This window comes from Bombina bombina, chromosome 11 (assembly GCF_027579735.1).
Source record: "Bombina bombina isolate aBomBom1 chromosome 11, aBomBom1.pri, whole genome shotgun sequence".
Lineage (NCBI taxonomy): Eukaryota > Metazoa > Chordata > Amphibia > Anura > Bombinatoridae > Bombina > Bombina bombina.
In genome coordinates this window covers 145,059,145-145,083,963 of record NC_069509.1, presented here as the reverse complement: position 1 = coordinate 145,083,963, position 24,819 = coordinate 145,059,145, and the positions used below count along the sequence as shown (strand labels likewise).

General features: G+C 40.7%; 1 protein-coding gene across 1 annotated transcript in view; it reads right to left on the bottom strand.

Annotated features, from left to right (window-relative positions):
* Positions 1 to 24,819, bottom strand: part of TTYH3 (tweety family member 3) — a 443,816-nt gene that overhangs the window by 226,701 nt on the left and 192,296 nt on the right. The window contains exons 3-4 of the mRNA XM_053695221.1: positions 17,951 to 18,062; positions 10,791 to 11,008 (exon numbers count right to left, since the gene is read on the bottom strand). Of these exons, the coding sequence (XP_053551196.1) occupies positions 10,791 to 11,008; positions 17,951 to 18,062 (330 nt within the window). The remainder of the gene's footprint in view (positions 1 to 10,790; positions 11,009 to 17,950; positions 18,063 to 24,819) is intronic.

Genomic DNA, 24,819 nt, shown 5'->3' with positions numbered 1-24,819 from the left:
TGGAGCAACAGTTTTAAACACAGGCTTAATCCTGGCCAAAGCCTGACAAAAAGCCTGGACGTCAGGAACTTCTGACAGACGTTTGTGTAACAGAATGGACAGAGCTGAGATCTGTCCCTTTAATGAACTAGCAGAAAAACCCTTTTCTAAACCTTCTTGTAGAAAAGACAATATCCTAGGAATCCTAACCTTACTCCAAGAGTAACCTTTGGATTCACACCAATGTAGGTATTTACGCCATATCTTATGGTAAATCTTTCTGGTAACAGGTTTCCTAGTCTGTATTAAGGTACTAATAACCGACTCAGAAAACCCACGTCTTGATAAAATTAAGCGTTCAATTTCCAAGCAGTCAGCTTCAGAGAAGTTAGATTTTGATGTTTGAAGGGACCCTGTATCAGAAGGTCCTGTTTCAGAGGTAGAGACCAAGGCGGACAGGATGACATGTCCACCAGGTCTGCATACCAAGTCCTGCGTGGCCACGCAGGTGCTATTAGAATCACTGATGCTCTCTCTTGTTTGATTCTGGCTATCAATCGAGGAAGCAACGGGAAGGGTGGAAACACGTAAGCCATCCTGAAGTCCCAAGGTGCTGTCAGAGCATCTATCAGGACTGCTCCTGGATCCCTGGATCTGGACCCGTAACGAGGAAGCTTGGCGTTCTGTCGAGACGCCATGAGATCTATCTCTGGTTTGCCCCAACGTCGAAGTATTTGGGCAAAGACCTCCGGATGAAGTTCCCACTCCCCCGGATGAAAAGTCTGACGACTTAAGAAATCCGCCTCCCAGTTCTCCACTCCCGGGATGTGGATTGCTGACAGGTGGCAAGAGTGAGACTCTGCCCAGCGAATTATCTTTGATACTTCCATCATAGCTAGGGAGCTTCTTGTCCCTCCCTGATGGTTGATGTAAGCTACAGTCGTGATGTTGTCCGACTGAAACCTGATGAACCCCCGAGTTGTCAACTGGGGCCAAGCCAGGAGGGCATTGAGAACTGCTCTCAATTCCAGAATGTTTATTGGCAGGAGACTCTCCTCCTGACTCCATAGTCCCTGAGCCTTCAGAGAATTCCAGACGGCACCCCAACCTAGAAGGCTGGCGTCTGTTGTTACAATTGTCCAGTCTGGTCTGCTGAATGGCATCCCCCTGGACAGGTGTGGCCGAGAAAGCCACCATAGAAGAGAATTTCTGGTCTCTTGATCCAGATTCAGAGAAGGGGATAAGTCTGAGTAATCCTCATTCCACTGACCTAGCATGCACAGTTGCAGTGGTCTGAGGTGTAAGCGTGCAAAGGGTACTATGTCCATTGCCGCTACCATTAAGCCGATTACCTCCATACATTGAGCCACTGACGGGTGTTGAATGGAATGAAGAGTGCGGCAAGCACTTTGAAGTCTTGATAGCCTGTCCTCTGTCAGGTAAATCTTCATTTCTACAGAATCTATAAGAGTCCCCAGGAAGGGAACTCTTGTGAGTGGAACGAGTGAACTTTTCTTTTCGTTCACCTTCCATCCATGTGACCTTAGAAATGCCAGCACTAACTCTGTATGAGATTTGGCAGTTTGAAAGCTTGAAGCTTGTATCAGAATGTCGTCTAGGTATGGAGCTACCGAGATTCTTAGTCTTAGTACCGCCAGAAGAGCACCCAGAACCTTTGTGAAGATTCTTGGCGCTGTAGCCAATCCGAATGGAAGAGCCACAAACTGGTAATGCCTGTCTAGGAAGGCAAACCTTAGGTACCGGTAATGATCTTTGTGAATCGGTATGTGCAGGTAAGCATCTTTTAAATCTACAGTGGTCATGTACTGACCCTCTTGGATCATAGGTAAAATTGTCCGAATAGTCTCCATCTTGAACGATGGAACTCTTAGGAATTTGTTTAGGATCTTTAAGTCCAGGATTGGTCTGAAAGTTCCCTCTTTTTTGGGAACCACAAACAGATTTGAGTAAAACCCCTGTCCCTGTTCCGATCGTGGAACTGGATGGATTACTCCCATTAACAAGAGCTCTTGTACGCAGCGTAGAAAAGCCTCTTTCTTTGTCTGGATTGTTGACAATCTTGACAGATGAAATCTCTCTCTTGGAGGAGAGTATTTGAAGTCCAGAAGGTATCCCTGAGATATTATCTCTAGCGCCCAGGGATCCTGAACATCTCTTGCCCAAGCCTGGGCGAAGAGAGAAAGTCTGCCCCCCACTAGATCCGATCCCGGATCGGGGGCCCTCAATTCATGCTGTTTTGGGGGCAGCAGCAGGTTTCCTAGTCTGCTTGCCCTTGTTCCAGGACTGGTTAGGTTTCCAGCCTTGTCTGTAGCGAGCAACAGCTCCTTCCTGTTTTGGTGCAGAGGAAGTTGATGCTGCTCCTGCTTTGAAATTACGAAAGGAACGAAAACTAGACTGTCTAGTCTTGGCTTTGGCTTTGTCCTGAGGCAGGGCATGGCCTTTACCTCCTGTAATGTCAGCGATAATCTCTTTCAACCCGGGCCCGAATAAGGTCTGCCCTTTGAAAGGTATATTAAGCAATTTAGACTTAGAAGTAACATCAGCTGACCAGGATTTTAGCCACAGCGCCCTGCGTGCCTGAATGGCGAATCCTGAATTCTTCGCCGTAAGTTTAGTAAGATGTACTACGGCCTCCGAAATGAATGAATTAGCTAGTTTAAGGACTCTAAGCCTGTCCGTAATGTCGTCCAGAGTAGCTGAACCAATGTTCTCTTCCAGAGACTCAATCCAGAATGCCGCTGCAGCCGTGATCGGCGCAATGCATGCAAGGGGTTGCAATATAAAACCTTGTTGAACAAACATTTTCTTAAGGTAACCCTCTAACTTTTTATCCATTGGATCTGAAAAAGCACAGCTATCCTCCACCGGGATAGTGGTACGCTTAGCTAAAGTAGAAACTGCTCCCTCCACCTTAGGGACCGTTTGCCATAAGTCCCTTGTGGTGGCGTCTATTGGAAACATTTTTCTAAATATCGGAGGGGGTGAGAACGGCACACCGGGTCTATCCCACTCCTTAGTAACAATTTCAGTAAGTCTCTTAGGTATAGGAAAAACCTCAGTACTCGTCGGTACCGCAAAATATTTATCCAACCTACACATTTTCTCTGGTATTGCAACCGTGTTACAATCATTCAGAGCCGCTAACACCTCCCCTAGTAATACACGGAGGTTTTCCAGTTTAAATTTAAAATTTGAAATATCTGAATCCAGTCTGTTTGGATCAGAACCGTCACCCACAGAATGAAGTTCTCCGTCCTCATGTTCTGCCACCTGTGACGCAGTGTCTGACATGGCCCTAATATTATCAGCACACTCTGTTCTCACCCCAGAGTGATCACGCTTACCTTTTAGTTCTGGTAATTTAGCCAAAACTTCAGTCATAACAGTAGCCATATCCTGTAATGTGATTTGTAATGGCCGCCCAGCTGTACTCGGCGCTACAATATCACGCACCTCCCTCTGAGCGGGAGATGTAGGTACTGACACGTGAGGCGAGTTAGTCGGCATAACTCTCCCCTCGTTGTTTGGTGAAATTTGTTCAATTTGTACAGATTGATTTTTATTTAAAGTAGCATCAATACAGTTAGTACATAAATTTCTATTGGGCTCCACTTTGGCATTGCAACAAATGACACAGGTATCATCTTCTGAATCAGACATGTTTAACACACTAGCAAATAAACTTGCAACTTGGAAATACAATTCAAATAGAATAATATTAAAACGTACTGTGCCTTTAAGAAGCACAGAAGATCTATGACAGTTAAAAATTAATAAATTGAAACAGTTATAGCCTCAATCCTTGTAAACAACACAACTTTAGCAAAGGTTTAATCCCATTAGCAAAGATAACAATTTCTGAAAGCAGGAAACAAATTACAGAATAAAAGTTTTTATTTCAGTCAAACTATAATTCTCACAGCTCTGCTGAGAGAAATTACCTCCCTCAAAATAAGTTTTGAAGACCCCTGAGCTCTGTAGAGATGAACCAGATCATGCAGGGAATACAATGAGTTGCTGACTGAAATATTTGATGCATAGTAAAAGCGCCCCTCCCCCACACACACAGCAGTGAGGGAGAACAGAAACTGACAGAAAAAACAGATTTAAGCAACTGCCAAGTGGAAAAATGGTGCCCAAACATTTAATCACTCAGTACCTCAGCAAATGAAAACGATTTTACATTCCAGCAAAAACGTTAAACATAATCTCTAGTTATTAAACAGCTTTATGTCTTTCTTACAGTGTAATTCTAGTGAAGTACCATTCTCCCAGAATACTGAAGTGTAAAGTATACATACATGACATTATATCGGTATGGCAGGATTTTCTCATCAATTCCATTGTCAGAAAATAAAAACTGCTACATACCTCTATGCAGATTCATCTGCCCGCTGTCCCCTGATCTGAAGTTTACCTCACTCCTCAGATGGCCGAGAACAGCAATATGATCTTAACTACTCCGGCTAAAATCATAGCAAAACTCTGGTAGATTCTTCCTCAAACTCTGCCAGAGAGGTAATAACACACTCCGGTGCTATTTTAAAATAACAAACTTTTGATTGAAGATATAAAACTAAGTATAATCACCATAGTCCTCTCACACGACCTATCTAGTTGCTGGGTGCAAGAGAATGACTGGGAGTGACGTAGAGGGGAGGAGCTATATGCAGCTCTGCTGGGTGAATCCTCTTGCACTTCCTGTAGGGGAGCAGTTAATATCCCAGAAGTAATGATGACCCGTGGACTGATCACACTTAACAGAAGAAATATATATATATATATATATATATATATATATATATATATATATATATATATATATATATATATATATATATATATATATATATATATATATATATATATATATTAGAGCTGCGCATCTTCACTTGTCTCACGATTCGATTCGATTACGATTATCATTGTAACGATTCGATACGATTCGATTCTACGATGCATCGCGATGCATCACGATTACTGCCCATGATTTTCATGATCTTGTTCTATTCCATATTTTATATATATATATATATATATATATTATATATATGTGTATATATATATATATATATATATATATATATATATATATATATATATTATATATATGTGTATATATATATATTATATATATATATATATATATATATATATATATTATATATATGTGTATATATATATATATATATATATATATATATATATATATATATATATATATATATATATATATATATATATATATATATATATATATATATATATATATATATATATATATATATATAGTCCATGTAGAAAATAAGGTAACAGCACCACAGCACACAATCTTCTTTTAAAGGTGAAAAATCTTTATTTGAGGTTTAGCAACCAGTAAAAAAGCGACGTTTCGGACCTACATAGTCCTTAATCATGCATAAGTTAAAATCAAACAAACAGACTTTAAAAAGGGTATCTGGACCAATCATGCTTCAAATCTCAGTGTTAATTGGTTTAACCCATACCTATCCAGGTTTGTAAATTTCAACAACACAGTGACCTCTAGTGGTACCAGAATATATTCCATCATTTAAAACCATTATAAAAACAAATACAAATCATAATCTCTATTCAGACCATATGGATGTAATGTGTTCAGACGTTTAATCCACCATACTTCTTTCTGTTTTAGTTTTAGTTCCCTATTACCCCCTCTTCTATGATGGGGGATATGGTCAATCACTTGAAAGCGAAGCTGGCTTACTGTATGGCCCATATTTGTAAAATGTGCTGATACTTGTCTCACGATTCGATTCGATTACGATTATCATTGTAACGATTCGATACGATTCGATTCTACGATGCATCGCGATGCATCACGATTACTGCCCATGATTTTCATGATCTTGTTCTATTCCATATTTTATATATATATATATATATATATATATATTATATATATGTGTATATATATATATATATATATATATATATATATATATATATATATATATATATATATATATATATATATATATATATATATATATATATATATATATATACACACACACACACACACACATATATATATATATATATATATATATATATAATAATCTTTTAAACAACTGTGTAAGATGGAAGAGCACTTATAAACATAATACTACAATATGCACAGAAATGTATCTGTAGATTTATTTTACAAAGGAAAATATAACCAGCAGCAGTGTACTCACTCAAACATTCTCACGGAGTACATGCAGACATCTGAAACCTGACCCAGAGAGCATTACCAATAGACCTCCTCTCACATGTTCCGGTCAGGAATTTTTATGACACCTATCCTAAAGAGCCGACAGCAGCCTCATGTAAACAGTGAATCTTTTCTTGTATTATAGATTCACTGTTTACTGTTGCGGTCTCTGCTACATGTTTCCTCTCTGTCAGATCCCTAGCCCAAACGAGCATTTGAGGGTTTCTATTAGATACAGTAAGTCAAAAGTTTTACAGCAACCCTCAAATGCTCGTTTGGGCTAGGGATCTGACAGAGAGGAAACATGCAGCAGAGACCGCAACAGTAAACAGTGAATCGATAATACAAGAAAAGATTCACTGTTTACATGAGGCTGCTGTCGGCTCTTTAGGATAGGTGTCATAAAAATTCCTGACCGGAACATGTGAGAGGAGGTCTATTGGTAATGCTCTCTGGGTCAGATATCTGCGCAGTGTGCACAGGAAGTCCTGAATCACAGGAGTTCCCTGTCAGACTCGCCTGGCATGTATGGGGTTAATGGTGCCTATCTGGGAGTTGCCTGTTCTATGTCACCTGTCAGTTCGTTTATTTTTTTTATTGCAAGTACTGGGAGTTTGGTTTGCCCTCCCTTCACTGACTGCTGCTTTATTTAATACTATTGGTATTGGTAGTACTAGCAGTCAGTGCCTATCGCTGTTCTACGTTATCAGCAGCTAATTCAGAGGGATTATATGAATTCCTGTGACACTGGCTACCGTGAGCCTCTCTCTGACGAGCACGATATTGCACTACGTAGAACAGTGATAGGCACTGACTGCTAGTACTACCAATACCAATAGTATTAAATAAAGCAGCAGTCAGTGAAGGGAGGGCAAACCAAACTCCCAGTACTTGCAATAAAAAAAATAAACGAACTGACATACAGGGGAGGAGGCGGCTTGGAAAGGCTTATATTGTGGCTCCATAACAACAGTGAAGTTTAAAAACGGAGCAATGAGTAAAACAGGAAACTGACAGTACAAGACTCATTTCCTCACATACCGAATCCCCTGCCCATGACGTCACTGACCCGGAATCGATTAAGAGCCTTCACTGCATCGATGCAGAATCGTTCACTGCTGCATCGTGATGCATCGGTGTGACGATTATTTTTGACAGCCCTAATATATATATATATATATACAGTATATATATATATATATATATATATATCTCTATATACATACACACATACACACAATTTTAAATTAGGGGGAGATAAAAGGCGAGTTTAAAATCCTCCACTACGCACAAAATATAGAAAAAATAACTCATTGTGTAGTTCATTAACAAATCTAGACAGGCCCAGAGGCTTGTTTTTCCACAGAAAACCTCTGAATTACATTGTTTCCAATGCAGCAAAGGATTATGGGTAATATATGCAAATTAAAGGTGTGTCATTGTGTACTTAATTATATATATGTGTGTGTGTATATATATATATATATATATATATATATATATATATATATATATATATATATATATATATATATATATATATATATATATATGTATGTATGTATGTATGTATGTATGTATGTATGTATGTATGTATGTATGTATGTATGTATGTATGTATGTATGTGTATATATATATATATATATATATATATATATATATATATATATATATATATATATATATATATATATATATATATATATATATATATATATAAAGCAAGTATTGTGTATGCGCTACCACTATCAATAGATGTCTGCCAGGGTTCTGTAGATAAATTAAAAAAATTGTAGTAATACGCACTCACTGGTCTTTGGACGTCTGTGGCAAACAAAACTTTATTCTATGTGACGTTTCAGGACTAGATGCAGTCCCTTCCTCTGACTGCATCTAGTCCCGAAACGTCCCATGGAATAAAGTTTTGTTTGCCACAGACGTCCAAAGACCAGTGAGTGCGTATTACTACAATATATATATATATATATATATATATATATATATATATATATATATATATATATATATATCTCTATATACATACACACACACAATTTTAAATTAGGGGGAGATAAAAGGCGAGTTTAAAATCCTCCACTACGCACAAAATATAGAAAAAATAACTCATTGTGTAGTTCATTAACAAATCTAGACAGGCCCAGAGGCTTGTTTTCCCACAGAAAACCTCTGAATTACATTGTTTCCAATGCAGCAAAGGATTCTGGGTAAGATATGCAAATTAAGTACACAATGACACACCTTTAATTTGCATATATTACCCATAATCCTTTGCTGCATTGGAAACAATGTAATTCAGAGGTTTTCTGTGGGAAAACAAGCCTCTGGGCCTGTCTAGATTTGTTAATGAACTACACAATGAGTTATTTTTTCTATATTTTGTGCGTAGTGGAGGATTTTAAACTCACCTTTTATCTCCCCCTAATTTAAAATGTTGTATTCTGCCTGGAATCAACTTCACCCAGCAGTGATTCTAACCTTCTCCCAGCTGATGAGTGGCAATAACCACGAAACAGTCTGTCCTGGGATGGTTATGAATCACTGCACTAACCCTAGCTAAGTTTATAAGCTGTGTGAACAGCGATACTTTGGCGTAAAGGGAACCTGCTGAAAAGCAGACTGAAGTAAAAATGTGTGTCATTGTGTACTTAAAGGGACAGTTCACCCAAAAACTTTCTCCTCTTTAAATTATTCCCAATTATCCTTTTTAGCTGCTAGAGTGTATTAAATTGGTTGCAAGTAGCTCCTTTACTCATATTTCAGCATTTGAAATAGCTGATTTAGCTTGTGGTTTCCCAACCTATACTGAAAGTTTTGATACTGGCGTATACGCTATTGACAAGCCTAAGTAAACACAGCCAGCAGAAGAGATTACACCCTCAGTGGGGGGGATGATAGTTAAGTAATAAAATTATAATTTTCCATTGTTCTCTCTATGTATTGAACTTTGGTGTTCCAGACAAATATAAGATAAGGAAGCAAGTCTGTGTACATAAAAGTGATAACATAATGAGATCTGATATTACCTGAAGCTCAACCCATTGTAATAGGCTGTGGTTTCAAAGCACAAAACCAGCTACTTCAGATACACAAATAAACCCGAAAATGCAATTTCTCAAATATTTTATACTCTGCAGTTGGTATAACAAGTCATTTAAAATACATTTATGGAAAAACAATTTTACAGTGTACTGTCCCTTTAATTTGCATATCTTACCCAGAATACTTTGCTGCATTGGAAACAATGTATTTCAGAGGTTTTCTGTGGGAAAACAAGCCTCTGGGCCTGTCTAGATTTGTTAATGAACTACACAATGAGTTATTTTTTCTATATTTTTGCGTAGTGGAGGATTTTAAACTCGCCTTTTATCTCTCCCTAATTTAAAATGTTGTTGTATTCTGCCTGGAATCAACTTCACCCAGCAGTGATTCTAACCTTCTCCCAGCTGATGAGTGGCAATAACCACGAAACAGTCTGTCCTGGGATGGTTATGAATTACTGCACTAACCCTAGCTAAGTTTATAAGCTGTGTGAACAGCGATACTTTGGCGTAAAGGGAACCTGCTGAAAAGCAGACTGAAGTAAAAAGGTGTGTCATTGTGTACTTAATTTGCATATCTTACCCAGAATCCTTTGCTGTATTGGAAACAATGTAATTCAGAGGTTTTCTGTGGGAAAACAAGCCTCTCGGCCTGTCTAGATTTGTTAATGAACTACACAATGAGTTATTTTATATATATATATATATATATATATATATACATATATATATACACACACACACACACACACACATATATATATATATATACACACACATACTGTATATATATATATATATATATATATATATATATATATATATATATATATATATATACACACACACACACACACATTGAATCTACTCTCTTGCATTTAAATTTATGTTAATAAATTGCATTTAGATGTCTGTTAATATACAGGATAGAAACCTTTGTTCACACTCAATAAATATTCTTCTGCACAAATTATATGATAGGAGTTGTCTGTACACAGCGGATTTGGCCAGATATCACACAAATAAATGTTTACTGCCCACAAAATGATTTGATGCTCATAAGTATATTTTTCACTTTGCTTTCTATTCTAAAACTCTGTTGCACAACTCAAATGTTTTTAAAGAAATGTTCTGCAATATTTTCTTTCAGATCTGGTTATAGGGATGATAGAGCATACACTTTCCAATTTACTTCTATTATCTAATTTGCTTCTTTCTTCTGATATCCTTTTTTGAAAAGCATTCCTAGGAAGGCTAAGAAGAAGCAATGCACGTCTGGGAGATAACTGCTGGTTGGTTGCTGCCCACAGCTAGTTCACAGCAGTGCATTGCTGCTCTTTCAACAAAGGATATCAAAACAATGAAGCCATTTTGATCAAAGTAGTAAATTAGAAATGTCTTTAAAATGGTTTGCTCTATATGAATCACAAAATAAAGAGTTTGGGTTTCATGTCCCTGTAATCAAAAACTTAGTTCATGCGGAACTGCTCACCTGTACCAATCGTACAGATCGACACGTCCTGCAACATCATCCAGGGAGATTGAATTTTTCCAGAATGGTATCTCAGAGGTATGTTGCACTAGAGTATATAGAAGTCCTTGAAGTTTCTGGACAGTATGAAGGTAATCAGCGTGTTTTGTAAACATTATTTCCAGATCTTGTAAATTTGGCTCCACAGTTTGGTTCAAACCAATCGTAGTATCAGAGACCTGAAGAGCAAAAGCAGATTCCATTAAATACAGAAGAACAGCATAATCAACAAATGCATCGTAAAAAAAATATAATACAATAGCACTTTAGCATATTTAAATGAGCATCAGATTTCTTCTAACAAATTTCAAATCTTCCTTTAATTTGCAGGCACCCAGTACCATGTGACCTCAATCAGCCAATCAAAGAATAATGCTTTAATTCTTTAAATAAAAAGTGCTCCTGATTATTTTTCCCTGGCTCCTAGATTTTAAACATATTTGTCAAGCTCTGCATTAAAACATGTTATTTCTGCAAAGGGCTAATGACAAAAACAAAACTTTGCTCAGGTTCTGCATTAAAATTCTTAAAGGACCATTAAACATTATTGCAATATACATTCATTGTTTATTTTGTAGCCTTTCGTTGTAAAATACATCTAAAAAATGTGTTTGCTACACTTTCTCCCAGGGAGGCTTGGGTTAATACTTTAAGGCAATTTATGAGAGCTTTTGTTTACTTTCCCTTCCTCCCTAAGCTTCTATGGTGTCACATGCTATTAAAAGGTGGATAATCAGTTTTGCATCAATAATCATGATAAGCAAATCATTATTTGCAATAGTAACAAAGTTGAATCAGTGCTAAACCTCCTTAAAGGGATAGGAAAGTCAAAATTAAAGGGACAGTCAACACCCGATGTAACTTAAGGCTATACCTTCAATCCGGAATAGAAGATGCAGCTACACCGCATCGATGTTGATGAGCGCTAACGGTATTGGAGTAATCATCGAAAACACATAGCTGTATTCCTTGAAAATATGGCTGCTAAACTCCCCCCACTATTACTTATGGACCTTCTTTTTTAATTGAATCCTCCAATTGCAATGAAATCCTCGGTCGGTTTGCGAGCGTGCAGAAGATAATGCGCATTAGAGAAGGGGACGAAGGAGGAGGGGGAGGAGTTTGGCGGCCATATCTTCATGGAATAAGCCGATGTATTTTCGTTGATTACTCCAATACTGTTAGAGCTCATCGACATGCAATGCGGTGTAGCTGCATCTTCTATTCCTGATCTAAGGTATGGCTTTAAGTTACATCGGGTGTCGACTGTCCCTTTAAACTTGCATGAATCAGATAAAGCATGTCATTTTAAGACACAAATTCACATCTATTTTCAAATGTGCTTCGTTCTCTTTGTATCCCTTATTAAAAAATGAATACGCACATATCCTACACTAGTGGGAGCTGCTGCTAATTGGTCCCTGCACACATTTGTCTCTTGTGATTGGCTAAATAGATATTTTCAGATTCCTGTCAGTAGTGCAATGCTGTCCCTTCAGCAATGGATAACAAGAGAATGAAGAAAATGTGATAATAGAATTAAATTGGAAAGCTGTTTAAAATTGTATGTTCTATCTGAATCATAAAATAAAGTGTTGGGGTTTACTATCCCTTTAAGGGAATAGAAGAGGGCAGGCTACCCCAGTCTGCACACGTGCCAACAGAGTTTGTGCTGTATCTGAATATTAGTTTGTGATTGGTTAGCAGGGGTTCTCTTGTTCTGGGGGACAGGGAAATCAGTGAAAATAATAAAGCATAAAAATGATTCTTATATATGAAGGTTTATAATCATGTAGCTTACAGTCTGCCTAAAAACAGGCCTGATTCGAGACAGAGCCTGAACAAAAGATTGGACGTTAGAAGATCAGCGAGTCTCCTGTGCAACAGAAGAGATAAAACCGAAATTTTTCCATTTAGGGAACTAGCGGCAAGACCCTTCTCCAGACCTTCTTGGAGAAAAGACAAAATCCTGGATACCCTCACCCTATGTCAAGGGTAGCCATGACTCTCACACCAGGACAAGTAAGTCCTCTACACCTTATGATAGATGTGTCGAGTGAGCGGCTCTCTTGCCTGAACTAGAGTGTCAATCACATTTTCAGAAAAACCCCTTTATGCCAAGACTAAACATTCAATCTCCATGCAGTCAGCCTCAGAGAATCGAGTTTTTGATGTTGAAAAGGACCCTTCTCCAGCAGATCCCTGTGACAGGGTAACCTCCACAGTGGACAGGATGACATTCCCACCAGATCCGCAAACCACGTCTTCCTCGGCCGCAATCAGAATGGAGGATACTCACTCCTGCTTTATACGAGCCACTACACGAGGAAGAAGCGGTAACGAGGAAATATGTATACTAGATCGAACCCCCAAGGCATTGCCAATGCATCTATTAGATCCGCCTGGGGGTCCCTCGACCTCGATCCGTTTTGGGGAAGCTTGCAATTCAACCTTGACGCCATGAGATCAATCTCTGCAAACACTTTGGGGTGTAGAGACCATTCCCCCAGATGAAAAGTCTGCCTGCTGAGAAAATCTGCCTCCCAGTTGTCCACACCCTGGGATGTGAATCGCAGAGAGCGAACAGTTGTGGGTCTCTGCCCACTCCAGGATCCGAGACACCTCCCTCATTGCCAGGGAGCTCCTCATGCCTCCCTGGTGGTTGATATAAGCCACCAAGGTAATATTGTCCGCCTGGAACCTGATAAAGCTGAAGTGCCCCTGATAAAGCTGAAGCTCCAGAATATTTATCGGAAGAAGAGCCTCTAAGCGAGACCACTTCCCCTGTGCCATCCTGGCACCCCAAACAGCTCCCCATCCCGCCAGATTCGCGTCTGTGGTAACAATCTGCCAGGACGGTCTCAGGAAGGATGTCTCCATGGACAGGTGATCCGGGCCAATCTACCAGGAGAGGGAAAGCCGAGTCTGCGCATCCATGTATATCGGCTGCGACAGATTGGAATGATCGCCGTTCCATTGTCTCAACATGCACAATTGAAGAGGTCTGAGATGAAACCTGGGAATGGAATGATGTCCATGCTGGAGACCATGGGCCCAATCATCTCCATGCACTGAGCTACAGACGGTCTCACTGTAGACTGGAGGGCAAGACAGGTAGACGCCATCTTTGTGCGTCGCTTGTCCTTGAGAAAGATATTCATGGACACAGAGTCTATGATTGTGCCCAAGAACTCCACCCTGGTACTGGGAACCAGAGAACTCTTCTCTAGATTGATCTTCCAACCGTGAGATTGAAGTAACTGCAGCAGGACCCTGGTGTGGGCCTCTGCCAGATGGGATGATGGCGTCTGAACAAGAATGTCGTCCAGGTAAGGCGCCACCGCAATGCCCTGGGATCTGGCTACTGCTAGAAGGGCCCCCAGGACCTTTGTGAAGACTCTCGGGGCCGTCGCCAGACCGAAGGGAAGAGCCACAAACTGGAAATGCTGATCCAGAAAGGCAAATCTGACAAACCTGAAATGGTCCCTGTGAATTGGAACATGAAGGTAGGCATCCTTCAAGTCCATAGAGGTCATTAGCTGCTCCTCTTGAACTAGGGACAGAATGGATCTGATCATTTCCATTTTGAATGATGGAACGGACAGGAACTTGTTTAAACATTTGAGGTCCAGAATCGTGTGGAACGTGCCCTCCTTCTTTGGGAGCACAAACAAATTGGGAGTAATACCCTAGACCCCTTTCTGCCTGGGGTAGTGGAACAATAACCCCTAGTGCGGTGTCATGATTCCTTTCTTACTGATAAATACATGTACACTATGAACCACTACTATACCTTTAAATAACAATTAGCTCTCCACAGATCTATAAAAGGTCACCTCTCACTCTCCACAGTGCTTGGTATTGGACCGTGGTATTCCTGCTACAGTCATTCTCCCTAGCCTCACTGTGAATCCTGCTTCACTTGCTCTTGCGCTACAATCACCGGAACTGAATCCGCTCAGCTCACTACCAGCTGTTCAACTTCGGAACTCCTTGCGGTGACGTCACACGCCAACTCCACGCTGCAGCTCCTCCATTCTACCGGATCTCTGCTCTCCATCTGCACGGGTTAGATATTTTCTGTCTCTGCCCGGGCGAACTTACCACAGAGCTGCCAGTGTTCCAAAAAGGAAGCAAGTATATACTTTATCATCAACTAATATATTGCGCAATATTTAAACTTTTACTCTTAGCTCAGCCAATCTGCCTTTTCTCTGTATACACGCTCCGTTCACCTTGCCTATTATCTCCTATAGTTGTTATTCCACTGTACAGTTTTATATCTTGTCTCATTTTCTGATTTAACCTCTAATCCATCATGGTATTTGTGCTGTCTTTATTTTTGCTGCATAAGTTGCGTACCAATTCCCCAGCAGCTTTAGAATAACAGCAGCCTTGTTACCTCATATTAATTCATCTGTGATATTATGTGGGTTCTTACATTACATGGTTTGTAATTCATGTTATTATTCCATAATATCCTAGATACACTACAGCACTTACATCATCTCCGCAGCTGTGGTTCACACTGACACCTCACTTTATTCCAGATTCTTGGAAATATCCTCACAGATCATCACATGCGGAGAGATCCCGCACGCAACCCAAAAAGGCCTCTCTTTTTTCCAGCCTTAAAGACAGGTTTGACAGCAGGAATCTGCCCCTGGTCGGAGAGGACTTGAACCCTATGGTGTAACCTTGGCTGACTATCTCCAGAACCCAGGGGTCCTGAACATCCTGCAACCAGGCGTCTAACAAAGACAATCTGCCCCCCACTCGGTCCGCAGACCAGTCGGGGGCCGGCCCTTCATGCAGACTTAGTCTCGGCGGGCTTCTTGTGCTGTTTAGACGTGTTTCAAGCTTGAGCAGGCTTCCAGGGACCCTTGGTTCGGTCCGCTTTCGCAGCGGGCTGTTGGCGTCCCACGAAAGGGACGAAAATTAGCACCCTTAAGTTTCACCTTCTTATCCTGAAGAAGGAAGGCACACTTGCCTCCCGTAACAGTGGATATGATAGAGTCTAGACCTGGACTGAACAGGATCTTGCCCTTAAAAGGCAAAGACAGCAGCCTCGTCTTAGAGGTCATGTCCGCCGACCACAATTTTAATAATGCATATGCATATTAGCGTCACGAATGAAGGAATTGGCCACCTTAAGGGCTTTAATCTTTCCTGCACCTCCTCGAAAGAGGGCTCACCCTCAATTATATCAAATAAGGAATCGCACCAATATGATGCAGCTCCTGCAACCACAGCGACCGCCACTGCCAGTTGAAAAACAATCCCTGTGTGTTGAAACATCTTTCGTAACATGTTTTCTAACTTTTTATCCATAGGCTCCTTGAACAAAGAACTATCCTCTAAAGGGATCGTCGTGCGCTTAGGTTTAGATGACACTGATTCCGACCCCGAAAGGGCCCCTTCCGAAACGTCGGACGGGGCTTCGTCATCGTACCACCCTACTGGGGCGTCCGACAGAGACAAATCCTGGGTCGGGTCGCTATGAAAAGCTCTACGCTTGCGCTTAGCAGAACACGGCAAAGCATGGATTACCTTAGCGACTGCCACTTCCAGCTGATCTGCAAAATCAGGTGGCCAAGCAATTTACCCCGAAGGGGTAACAGTCGGACCCTGGGGTGCTGCATGTGGGATAGGGGACACCATTGGGGAACGCACCTCATGGGACGGAGATCCCTCAGAGGTTGACAGCTAAGTAGTGCTAGACATTCTCTTATGTTTGGAAGACGTAGCCTTCTCAAGGCATGTGGAACACAGTTGCGCAGGCTGGTCTATCGAAACCTCACAATAAACACAGGTATAGGATTTAGTTAAAGAGGGAGTACCCTCTAACGCGTCAGAATCCTCCATAGCTTTTATTAAAAAACTTAAGACAGGCACCTTTATAACCACCAATGGCCGGGCACTCACCATCTCCTATGACGCGGATTGTAGAAACCGCTTTGTTTCCTCCGTCGCAGATCAGACCGGAAGTGAAGAGGCCCCACCCAGTCACAAGGATGTCTACGCAGGACCACCCCCTGCCGAGGAGAAAACTCCCGGAAGAGCCGCGCCCTTGCACATAACACAGAAATCACATAATAAACTCATCATGTACATACCACCCCTGTTCAGTAATCCCCATATAGGAATATTAACCCTTGATTCTATAAAGATAAAAGGTGCCACACTGTGGCCCTGTCTTCTGTGTTATCATTATATAAAAATGAAACGATCTTACCAGAATCTACGCCGTGGAACAGGAACACGGCCCTTCAAGTGTGACAGGTGATAGCTGCACTCCTGACATGAACTTGAGAGAAGAACGCAAACTGCGAAACTTGTCAACGCCGAATGCTATAGGAGCTGTTAATATGGGAAAATAGGGAAGCTCCCTCTGCATCTCCGGACTCTAATTTTCACCCAGGCCCTCAACCGAGAAGCTTGAAGGGCTACTTTAACTCCTGTCCCATAGAAAAGGGTAGAACCCCTCATAAGAGACCACCAATTTTCCGGCACCTCTCTGACACCTCCTGTGACGAAAGGCAAAGAATGACTGGGGGATGAGGGGAGTGGGGGAGGTATTTAAGCCTTTGGCTGGGGTGTCTTTGCCTTCTCCTGGTGGCCAGGTTCTTAATTCCCACAACTAAAGAATGAAGCCGTGGACTCTCCTCCCTTTTAGATGGAAATGGGGGTTAGGAGAGACACGTCATAAAATGGAGGAAATCTGATTTTCCTGCAAGCTTAACCTATTTTAATGGGTTGTGGTTTCAAAAGAACAAACAGCTATTTCATAGACAAAAATAAACACAAAGAAGTAATTTCTCATACCTTTTATAATCTGCAGCTGGTATAAGAAGTAATTGGAAATACATTAAACTATTTTACTGTACACTGTCCATTTAAGGCTCATTTACTTAGGGTTCTTATGGTCAGGCACTTAACTCCTTTTAGCCAAAGATTAAACTTAATCCTAAATAACAACTTAAACCTAAATAAAAATAATTAAAAAAAAAAAATCTGTAATGTAATAAATTGGTTATTGAGACTATTTAAAATCTTTAAATTTTTATTATATATATTCCCCATTTTTCATATATTGATAATTATTTTTTTATTTCCCTTACCCTTTCTTGGATTCCTTCCATGGTGCGGTTCACATGTCTCAGTGAATATGTCACTCTGTGGATGCCATCACTGGTCTCACCGTTGCCATAGAAACCAACTGCGATGCCAGCACTAAGTGAGAAAGAGGAAACGAGGCTTAGGTTTTTTTCTTTTCTTTACATAACGCTAAGGAAACACCAGCTTTACTAATCTGTGCCACAGAGAAAAAAAGGGACTAATCCCACTGAGGAAAACATTGAATGAAGGTTATAAAAAAAAAAAAAAAAAAAAAAAAAAAAAAAAAAAAAGTTATATGCGAATTCTGGGAATTCAGATGGCGCTGAAGAGCAAAGAATGCCTTGAGCCATACAGTAGGTCAAACAGAGGAAAATGGCTCATTAAAATGGAAGAAATAAACATGGGTAGAAAAGGCATTAAGGGAAATACAGAAACCATGAAAAGATTTAACTTGAATGACCAAATATATTAGTGTATTTAACTAAAAGGAAAAAAAAAAAAGAATTACTGAGTAATAGATTTTGTATATATATATATATATATATATATATATATATATATATATATATATATATATATATATATATATACACACACACACATATATATATATATTCATATATATACACACAAACACACACACACACATACATACATATATACACACACACACACATATATATATATATATATATATATATATACACAAACACACACACACACACACATACATACATACATACATACATATATATATATATATATATATATATATATATATATATATATATATATACACACAAACACACATACATACATACATATATACACGCACACACACATATATATATATATAACATAATTTATGCTTACCTGATAAATTCCTTTCTTCTGTTGTGTGATCAGTCCACGGGTCATCATTACTTCTGGGATATTATCTGCTCCCCTACAGGAAGTGCAAGAGGATTCACCCAGCAGAGTTGCTATATAGCTCCTCCCCTCTACGTCACCTCCAGTCATTCGACCAAAGACCAACGAGAAAGGAGAAGCCAAGGGTGTAGTGGTGACTGAATTATAATTTAAAAAATATGTACCTGCCTTAAAAAACAGGGCGGGCCGTGGACTGATCACACAACAGAAGAAAGGAATTTATCAGGTAAGCATAAATTATGTTTTCTTCTGTTATGTGTGATCAGTCCACGGGTCATCATTACTTCTGGGATACCAATACCAAAGCAAAAGTACACGGATGACGGGAGGGATAGGCAGGCTCATTATACAGAAGGAACCACTGCCTGAAGAACCTTTCTCCCAAAAATAGCCTCCGAAGAAGCAAAAGTGTCAAATTTGGAAAATTTGGAAAAAGTATGAAGCGAAGACCAAGTTGCAGCCTTGCAAATCTGTTCAACAGAGGCCTCATTCTTAAAGGCCCAAGTGGAAGCCACAGCTCTAGTGGAATGAGCTGTAATTCTTTCAGGAGGCTGCTGTCCAGCAGTCTCATAGGCTAAACGTATTATGCAACGAAGCCAAAAAGAGAGAGAGGTAGCAGAAGCTTTTTGACCTCTCCTCTGTCCAGAATAAACGACAAACAGGGAAGAAGTTTGGCGAAAATCTTTAGTTGCCTGCAAGTAGAACTTGAGGGCACGAACTACATCCAGATTGTGTAGAAGACGTTCCTTCTTTGAAGAAGGATTTGGACACAAGGATGGAACAACAATCTCTTGATTGATATTCCTGTTAGAGACAACCTTAGGTAAGAACCCAGGTTTAGTACGCAGAACTACCTTGTCTGAGTGAAAGATCAGATAAGGAGAATCACAATGTAGGGCTGATAACTCAGAGACTCTTCGAGCCGAGGAAATAGCCATTAAAAATAGAACTTTCCAAGATAACAATCTTATATCAATGGAATGAAGGGGTTCAAACGGAACACCCTGTAAAACGTTAAGAACTAAGTTTAAACTCCATGGCGGAGCAACAGTTTTAAACACAGGCTTGATCCTAGCTAAAGCCTGACAAAAGGCCTGGATGTCTGAATTTTCTGACAGACACCTGTGTAACAAGATGGACAGAGCTGAGATCTGTCCCTTTAATGAGCTAGCCGATAAACCCTTTTCTAAACCTTCTTGTAGAAAAGACAATATCCTAGGAATCCTAACCTTACTCCAGGAGTAATCTTTGGATTCACACCAGTATAGGTATTTACGCCATAGTTTATGGTAAATCTTTCTGGTAACAGGCTTCCTAGCCTGTATCAGGGTATCAATAACCGACTCAGAAAAACCACGTTTTGATAAAATCAAGCGTTCAATTTCCAAGCAGTCAGCTTCAGAGAAGTTAGACTTTGATGTTTGAATGGACCCTGAATCAGAAGGTCCTGTCTTAGAGGTAGAGACCACGGCGGACAGGATGACATGTCCACTAGATCTGCATACCAAGTCCTGCGCGGCCATGCAGGCGCTATTAGAATCACTGATGCTCTCTCCTGTTTGATTTTGGCAATCAATCGAGGAAGCAGCGGGAAGGGTGGAAACACATAAGCCATCCTGAAGTTCCAAGGTGCTGTCAAAGCATCTATCAGAACCGCTCCCGGATCCCTGGATCTGGATCCGTAGCGAGGAAGTTTGGCGTTCTGGCGAGACGCCATGAGATCTATCTCTGGTTTGCCCCAACGTCGAAGTATTTGGGCAAAGACCTCCGGATGAAGTTCCCACTCCCCCGGATGAAGAGTCTGGCGACTCAAGAAATCCGCCTCCCAGTTCTCCACTCCCGGGATGTGGATTGCTGACAGGTGGCAAGAGTGAGACTCTGCCCAGCGAATTATCTTTGATACTTCTATCATTGCTAGGGAGCTTCTTGTCCCTCCTTGATGGTTGATGTAAGCTACAGTCGTGATGTTGTCCGACTGAAACCTGATGAACCCCCGAGTCTTTAACTGGGGCCAAGCTAGAAGGGCATTGAGAACTGCTCTCAATTCCAGAATGTTTATTGGCAGGAGACTTTCCTCCTGACTCCATTGTCCCTGAGCCTTCAGAGAATTCCAGACAGCGCCCCAACCTAGAAGGCTGGCGTCTGTTGTTACAATTGTCCAGTCCGGCCTGCTGAACGGCATCCCCCTGGACAGATGTGGTCGAGAAAGCCACCATAGAAGAGAGTTTCTGGTCTCTTGATCCAGATTCAGAGTGGGGGACAAATCTGAGTAATCCCCATTCCACTGACTCAGCATGCACAATTGCAGCGGTCTGAGATGTAGGCGTGCAAAGGGTACTATGTCCATTGCTGCTACCATTAAGCCGATCACCTCCATGCATTGAGCTACTGACGGGAGTTGAATGGAATGAAGGACACGGCATGTATTTAGAAGCTTTGTTAATCTGTCTTCTGTCAGATAAATCTTCATTTCTACAGAATCTATAAGAGTCCCCAAGAATGGAACTCTTGTGAGAGGCAAGAGAGAACTCTTCTTTTCGTTCACTTTCCATCCATGCGACCTTAGAAATGCCAGAACTAACTCTGTATGAGACTTGGCAGTTTGAAAGCTTGAAGCTTGTATCAGAATGTCGTCTAGGTACGGAGCTACCGAAATTCCTCGCGGTCTCAGAACCGCTAGAAGGGCACCCAGAACCTTCGTGAAGATTCTTGGAGCCGTAGCCAATCCGAATGGAAGGGCTACAAACTGGTAATGCCTGTCTAAGAAGGCAAACCTTAGATACCGGTAATGATCTTTGTGAATCGGTATGTGAAGGTAAGCATCCTTTAAATCCACTGTGGTCATGTACTGACCCTTTTGGATCATGGGTAAGATTGTCCGAATAGTTTCCATTTTGAACGATGGAACTCTTAGGAATTTGTTTAGGATCTTTAAATCCAAGATTGGCCTGAAAGTTCCCTCTTTTTTGGGAACCACAAACAGGTTTGAGTAAAACCCTTGTCCTTGTTCCGACCGCGGAACCGGATGGATCACTCCCATTAATAATAGATCTTGTACACAGCGTAGAAACGCGTCTTTCTTTATTTGGTTTGTTGACAACCTTGACAGATGAAATCTCCCTCTTGGGGGAGATAATTTGAAGTCTAGAAGGTATCCCTGAGATATGATCTCTAGCGCCCAGGGATCCTGGACATCTCTTGCCCAAGCCTGGGCGAAGAGAGAGAGTCTGCCCCCCACTAGATCCGGTCCCGGATCGGGGGCCCTCGGTTCATGCTGTCTTAGGGGCAGCAGCAGGTTTTCTGGCCTGCTTGCCCTTATTCCAGGACTGGTTAGGTTTCCAGCCTTGTCTGTAACGAGCAACAGCTCCTTCCTGTTTTGGTGCAGTGGAAGTTGATGCTGCACCTGCTTTGAAATTCCGAAAGGGACGAAAATTAGACTGTCTAGCCTTAGCTTTGGCTTTGTCTTGAGGTAGAGCGTGGCCCTTACCTCCTGTAATGTCAGCGATAATTTCTTTCAAACCGGGCCCAAATAAAGTTTGCCCCTTGAAAGGTATATTAAGTAATTTGGACTTAGAAGTTACATCAGCCGACCAGGATTTTAGCCACAGCGCCCTACGTGCCTGAATGGCGAATCCTGAATTCTTAGCCGTAAGTTTGGTTAAATGTACTACGGCCTCCGAAATGAATGAATTAGCTAGTTTAAGGACTCTAAGCCTGTCCGTAATGTCGTCCAGCGTAGCGGAACTAAGGTTCTCTTCCAGAGACTCAATCCAAAATGCTGCCGCAGCCGTAATCGGCGCGATGCATGCAAGGGGTTGCAATATAAAACCTTGTTGAACAAACATTTTCTTAAGGTAACCCTCTAATTTTTTATCCATAGGATCTGAAAAAGCACAGCTATCCTCCACCGGGATAGTGGTGCGCTTAGCTAAAGTAGAAACTGCTCCCTCCACCTTAGGGACCGTTTGCCATAAGTCCCGTGTGGTGGCGTCTATTGGAAACATCTTTCTAAATATTGGAGGGGGTGAGAACGGCACACCGGGTCTATCCCACTCCTTAGTAACAATTTCAGTTAATCTCTTAGGTATAGGAAAAACGTCAGTACTCGCCGGTACCCGCAAAGTATTTATCCAACCTACACATTTTCTCTGGTATTGCAACAGTATTACAATCGTTAAGAGCCGCTAAGACCTCCCCTAGTAATACACGGAGGTTTTCCAATTTAAATTTAAAATTTGAAATATCTGAATCCAATCTGCTTGGATCAGAACCGTCACCTACAGAATGAAGCTCTCCGTCCTCATGCTCTGCAAGCTGTGACGCAGTATCAGACATGGCCCTAGAATTATCAGCGCACTCTGTTCTCACCCCAGAGTGATCACGCTTGCCTCTTAGTTCTGGTAACTTAGCCAAAACTTCAGTCATAACAATAGCCATATCTTGTAATGTTATCTGTAATGGCTGCCCAGATGTACTAGGCGCCATAATATCACGCACCTCCCGGGCGGGAGACGCAGGTACTGACACGTGAGGCGAGTTAGACGGCATAACTCTCCCCTCGCTGTTTGGTGAAATTTGTTCAATTTGTACAGATTGGCTTTTATTTAAAGTAGCATCAATACAGTTAGTACATAAATTTCTATTGGGCTCCACCTTGGCATTGGAACAAATGACACAGGTATCTTCCTCTGAATCAGACATGTTTAACACACTAGCAATAAACATGCAACTTGGTTACAATCTTATTTAACAAAAACGTACTGTGCCTCAAAGAAGCACTAAACGATTAAATGACAGTAGAAATAATGAACTGAAAAAAACAGTTATAGCATCACTCTTTAAAAACAACACAACTTGTTAGCAAAGGTTTGTTCCCATTAGTAAAGTAACACTAATTAAATTTTAAACATAAAAATCACAGAGCAACGTTTTAAAACACAGTCACTACATAAGTCTCACAGCTCTGCTGAGAGAATCTACCTCCCTTCAAAGAAGTTTGAAGACCCCTGAGTTCTGTTAGAGATGAACCGGATCATGCAGAAAAAACAAGAGTAACTGACTGGAAATTCTTGATGCGTAGCAAAGAGCGCCAAAAACGGCCCCTCCCCCTCACACACAGCAGTGAGAGAGAAACGAAACTGTCATAATCAAAACAAGCAAACTGCCAAGTGGAAAAAATAATGCCCAAATATTTATTCACTCAGTACCTCAGAAATGCAAACGATTCTACATTCCAGCAAAAACGTTTAACATGAATTAAATACCTATTAAAAGGTTTAATGTACTTTTACAGAGTAATTCCGGTGAAATACCATCCCCAGAATACTGAAGTGTAGAGTATACATACATGTCATTATAACGGTATGGCAGGATTTTCTCATCAATTCCATTCAGAAAATAAAAACTGCTACATACCTCAATGCAGATTCAACTGCCCGCTGTCCCCTGATCTGAAGCTTTTACCTCCCTCAGATGGCCGAGAAACAGCAATATGATCTTAACTACTCCGGTTAAAATCATAAGAAAAACTCTGGTAGATTCTTCTTCAAACTCTGCCAGAGAAGTAATAACACGCTCCGGTGCTATTGTAAAATAACAAACTTTTGATTGAAGTTATAAAAACTAAGTATAATCACCATAGTCCTCTCACACCTCCTATCTAGTCTTTGGGTGCAAGAGAATGACTGGAGGTGACGTAGAGGGGAGGAGCTATATAGCAACTCTGCTGGGTGAATCCTCTTGCACTTCCTGTAGGGGAGCAGATAATATCCCAGAAGTAATGATGACCCGTGGACTGATCACACATAACAGAAGAAATATATATATATACACACAAACACACACACACACACATATATACATGCACACACACACATATATACATGCACACACACACATACATATATACATATATACACACACACACACACACACATATATA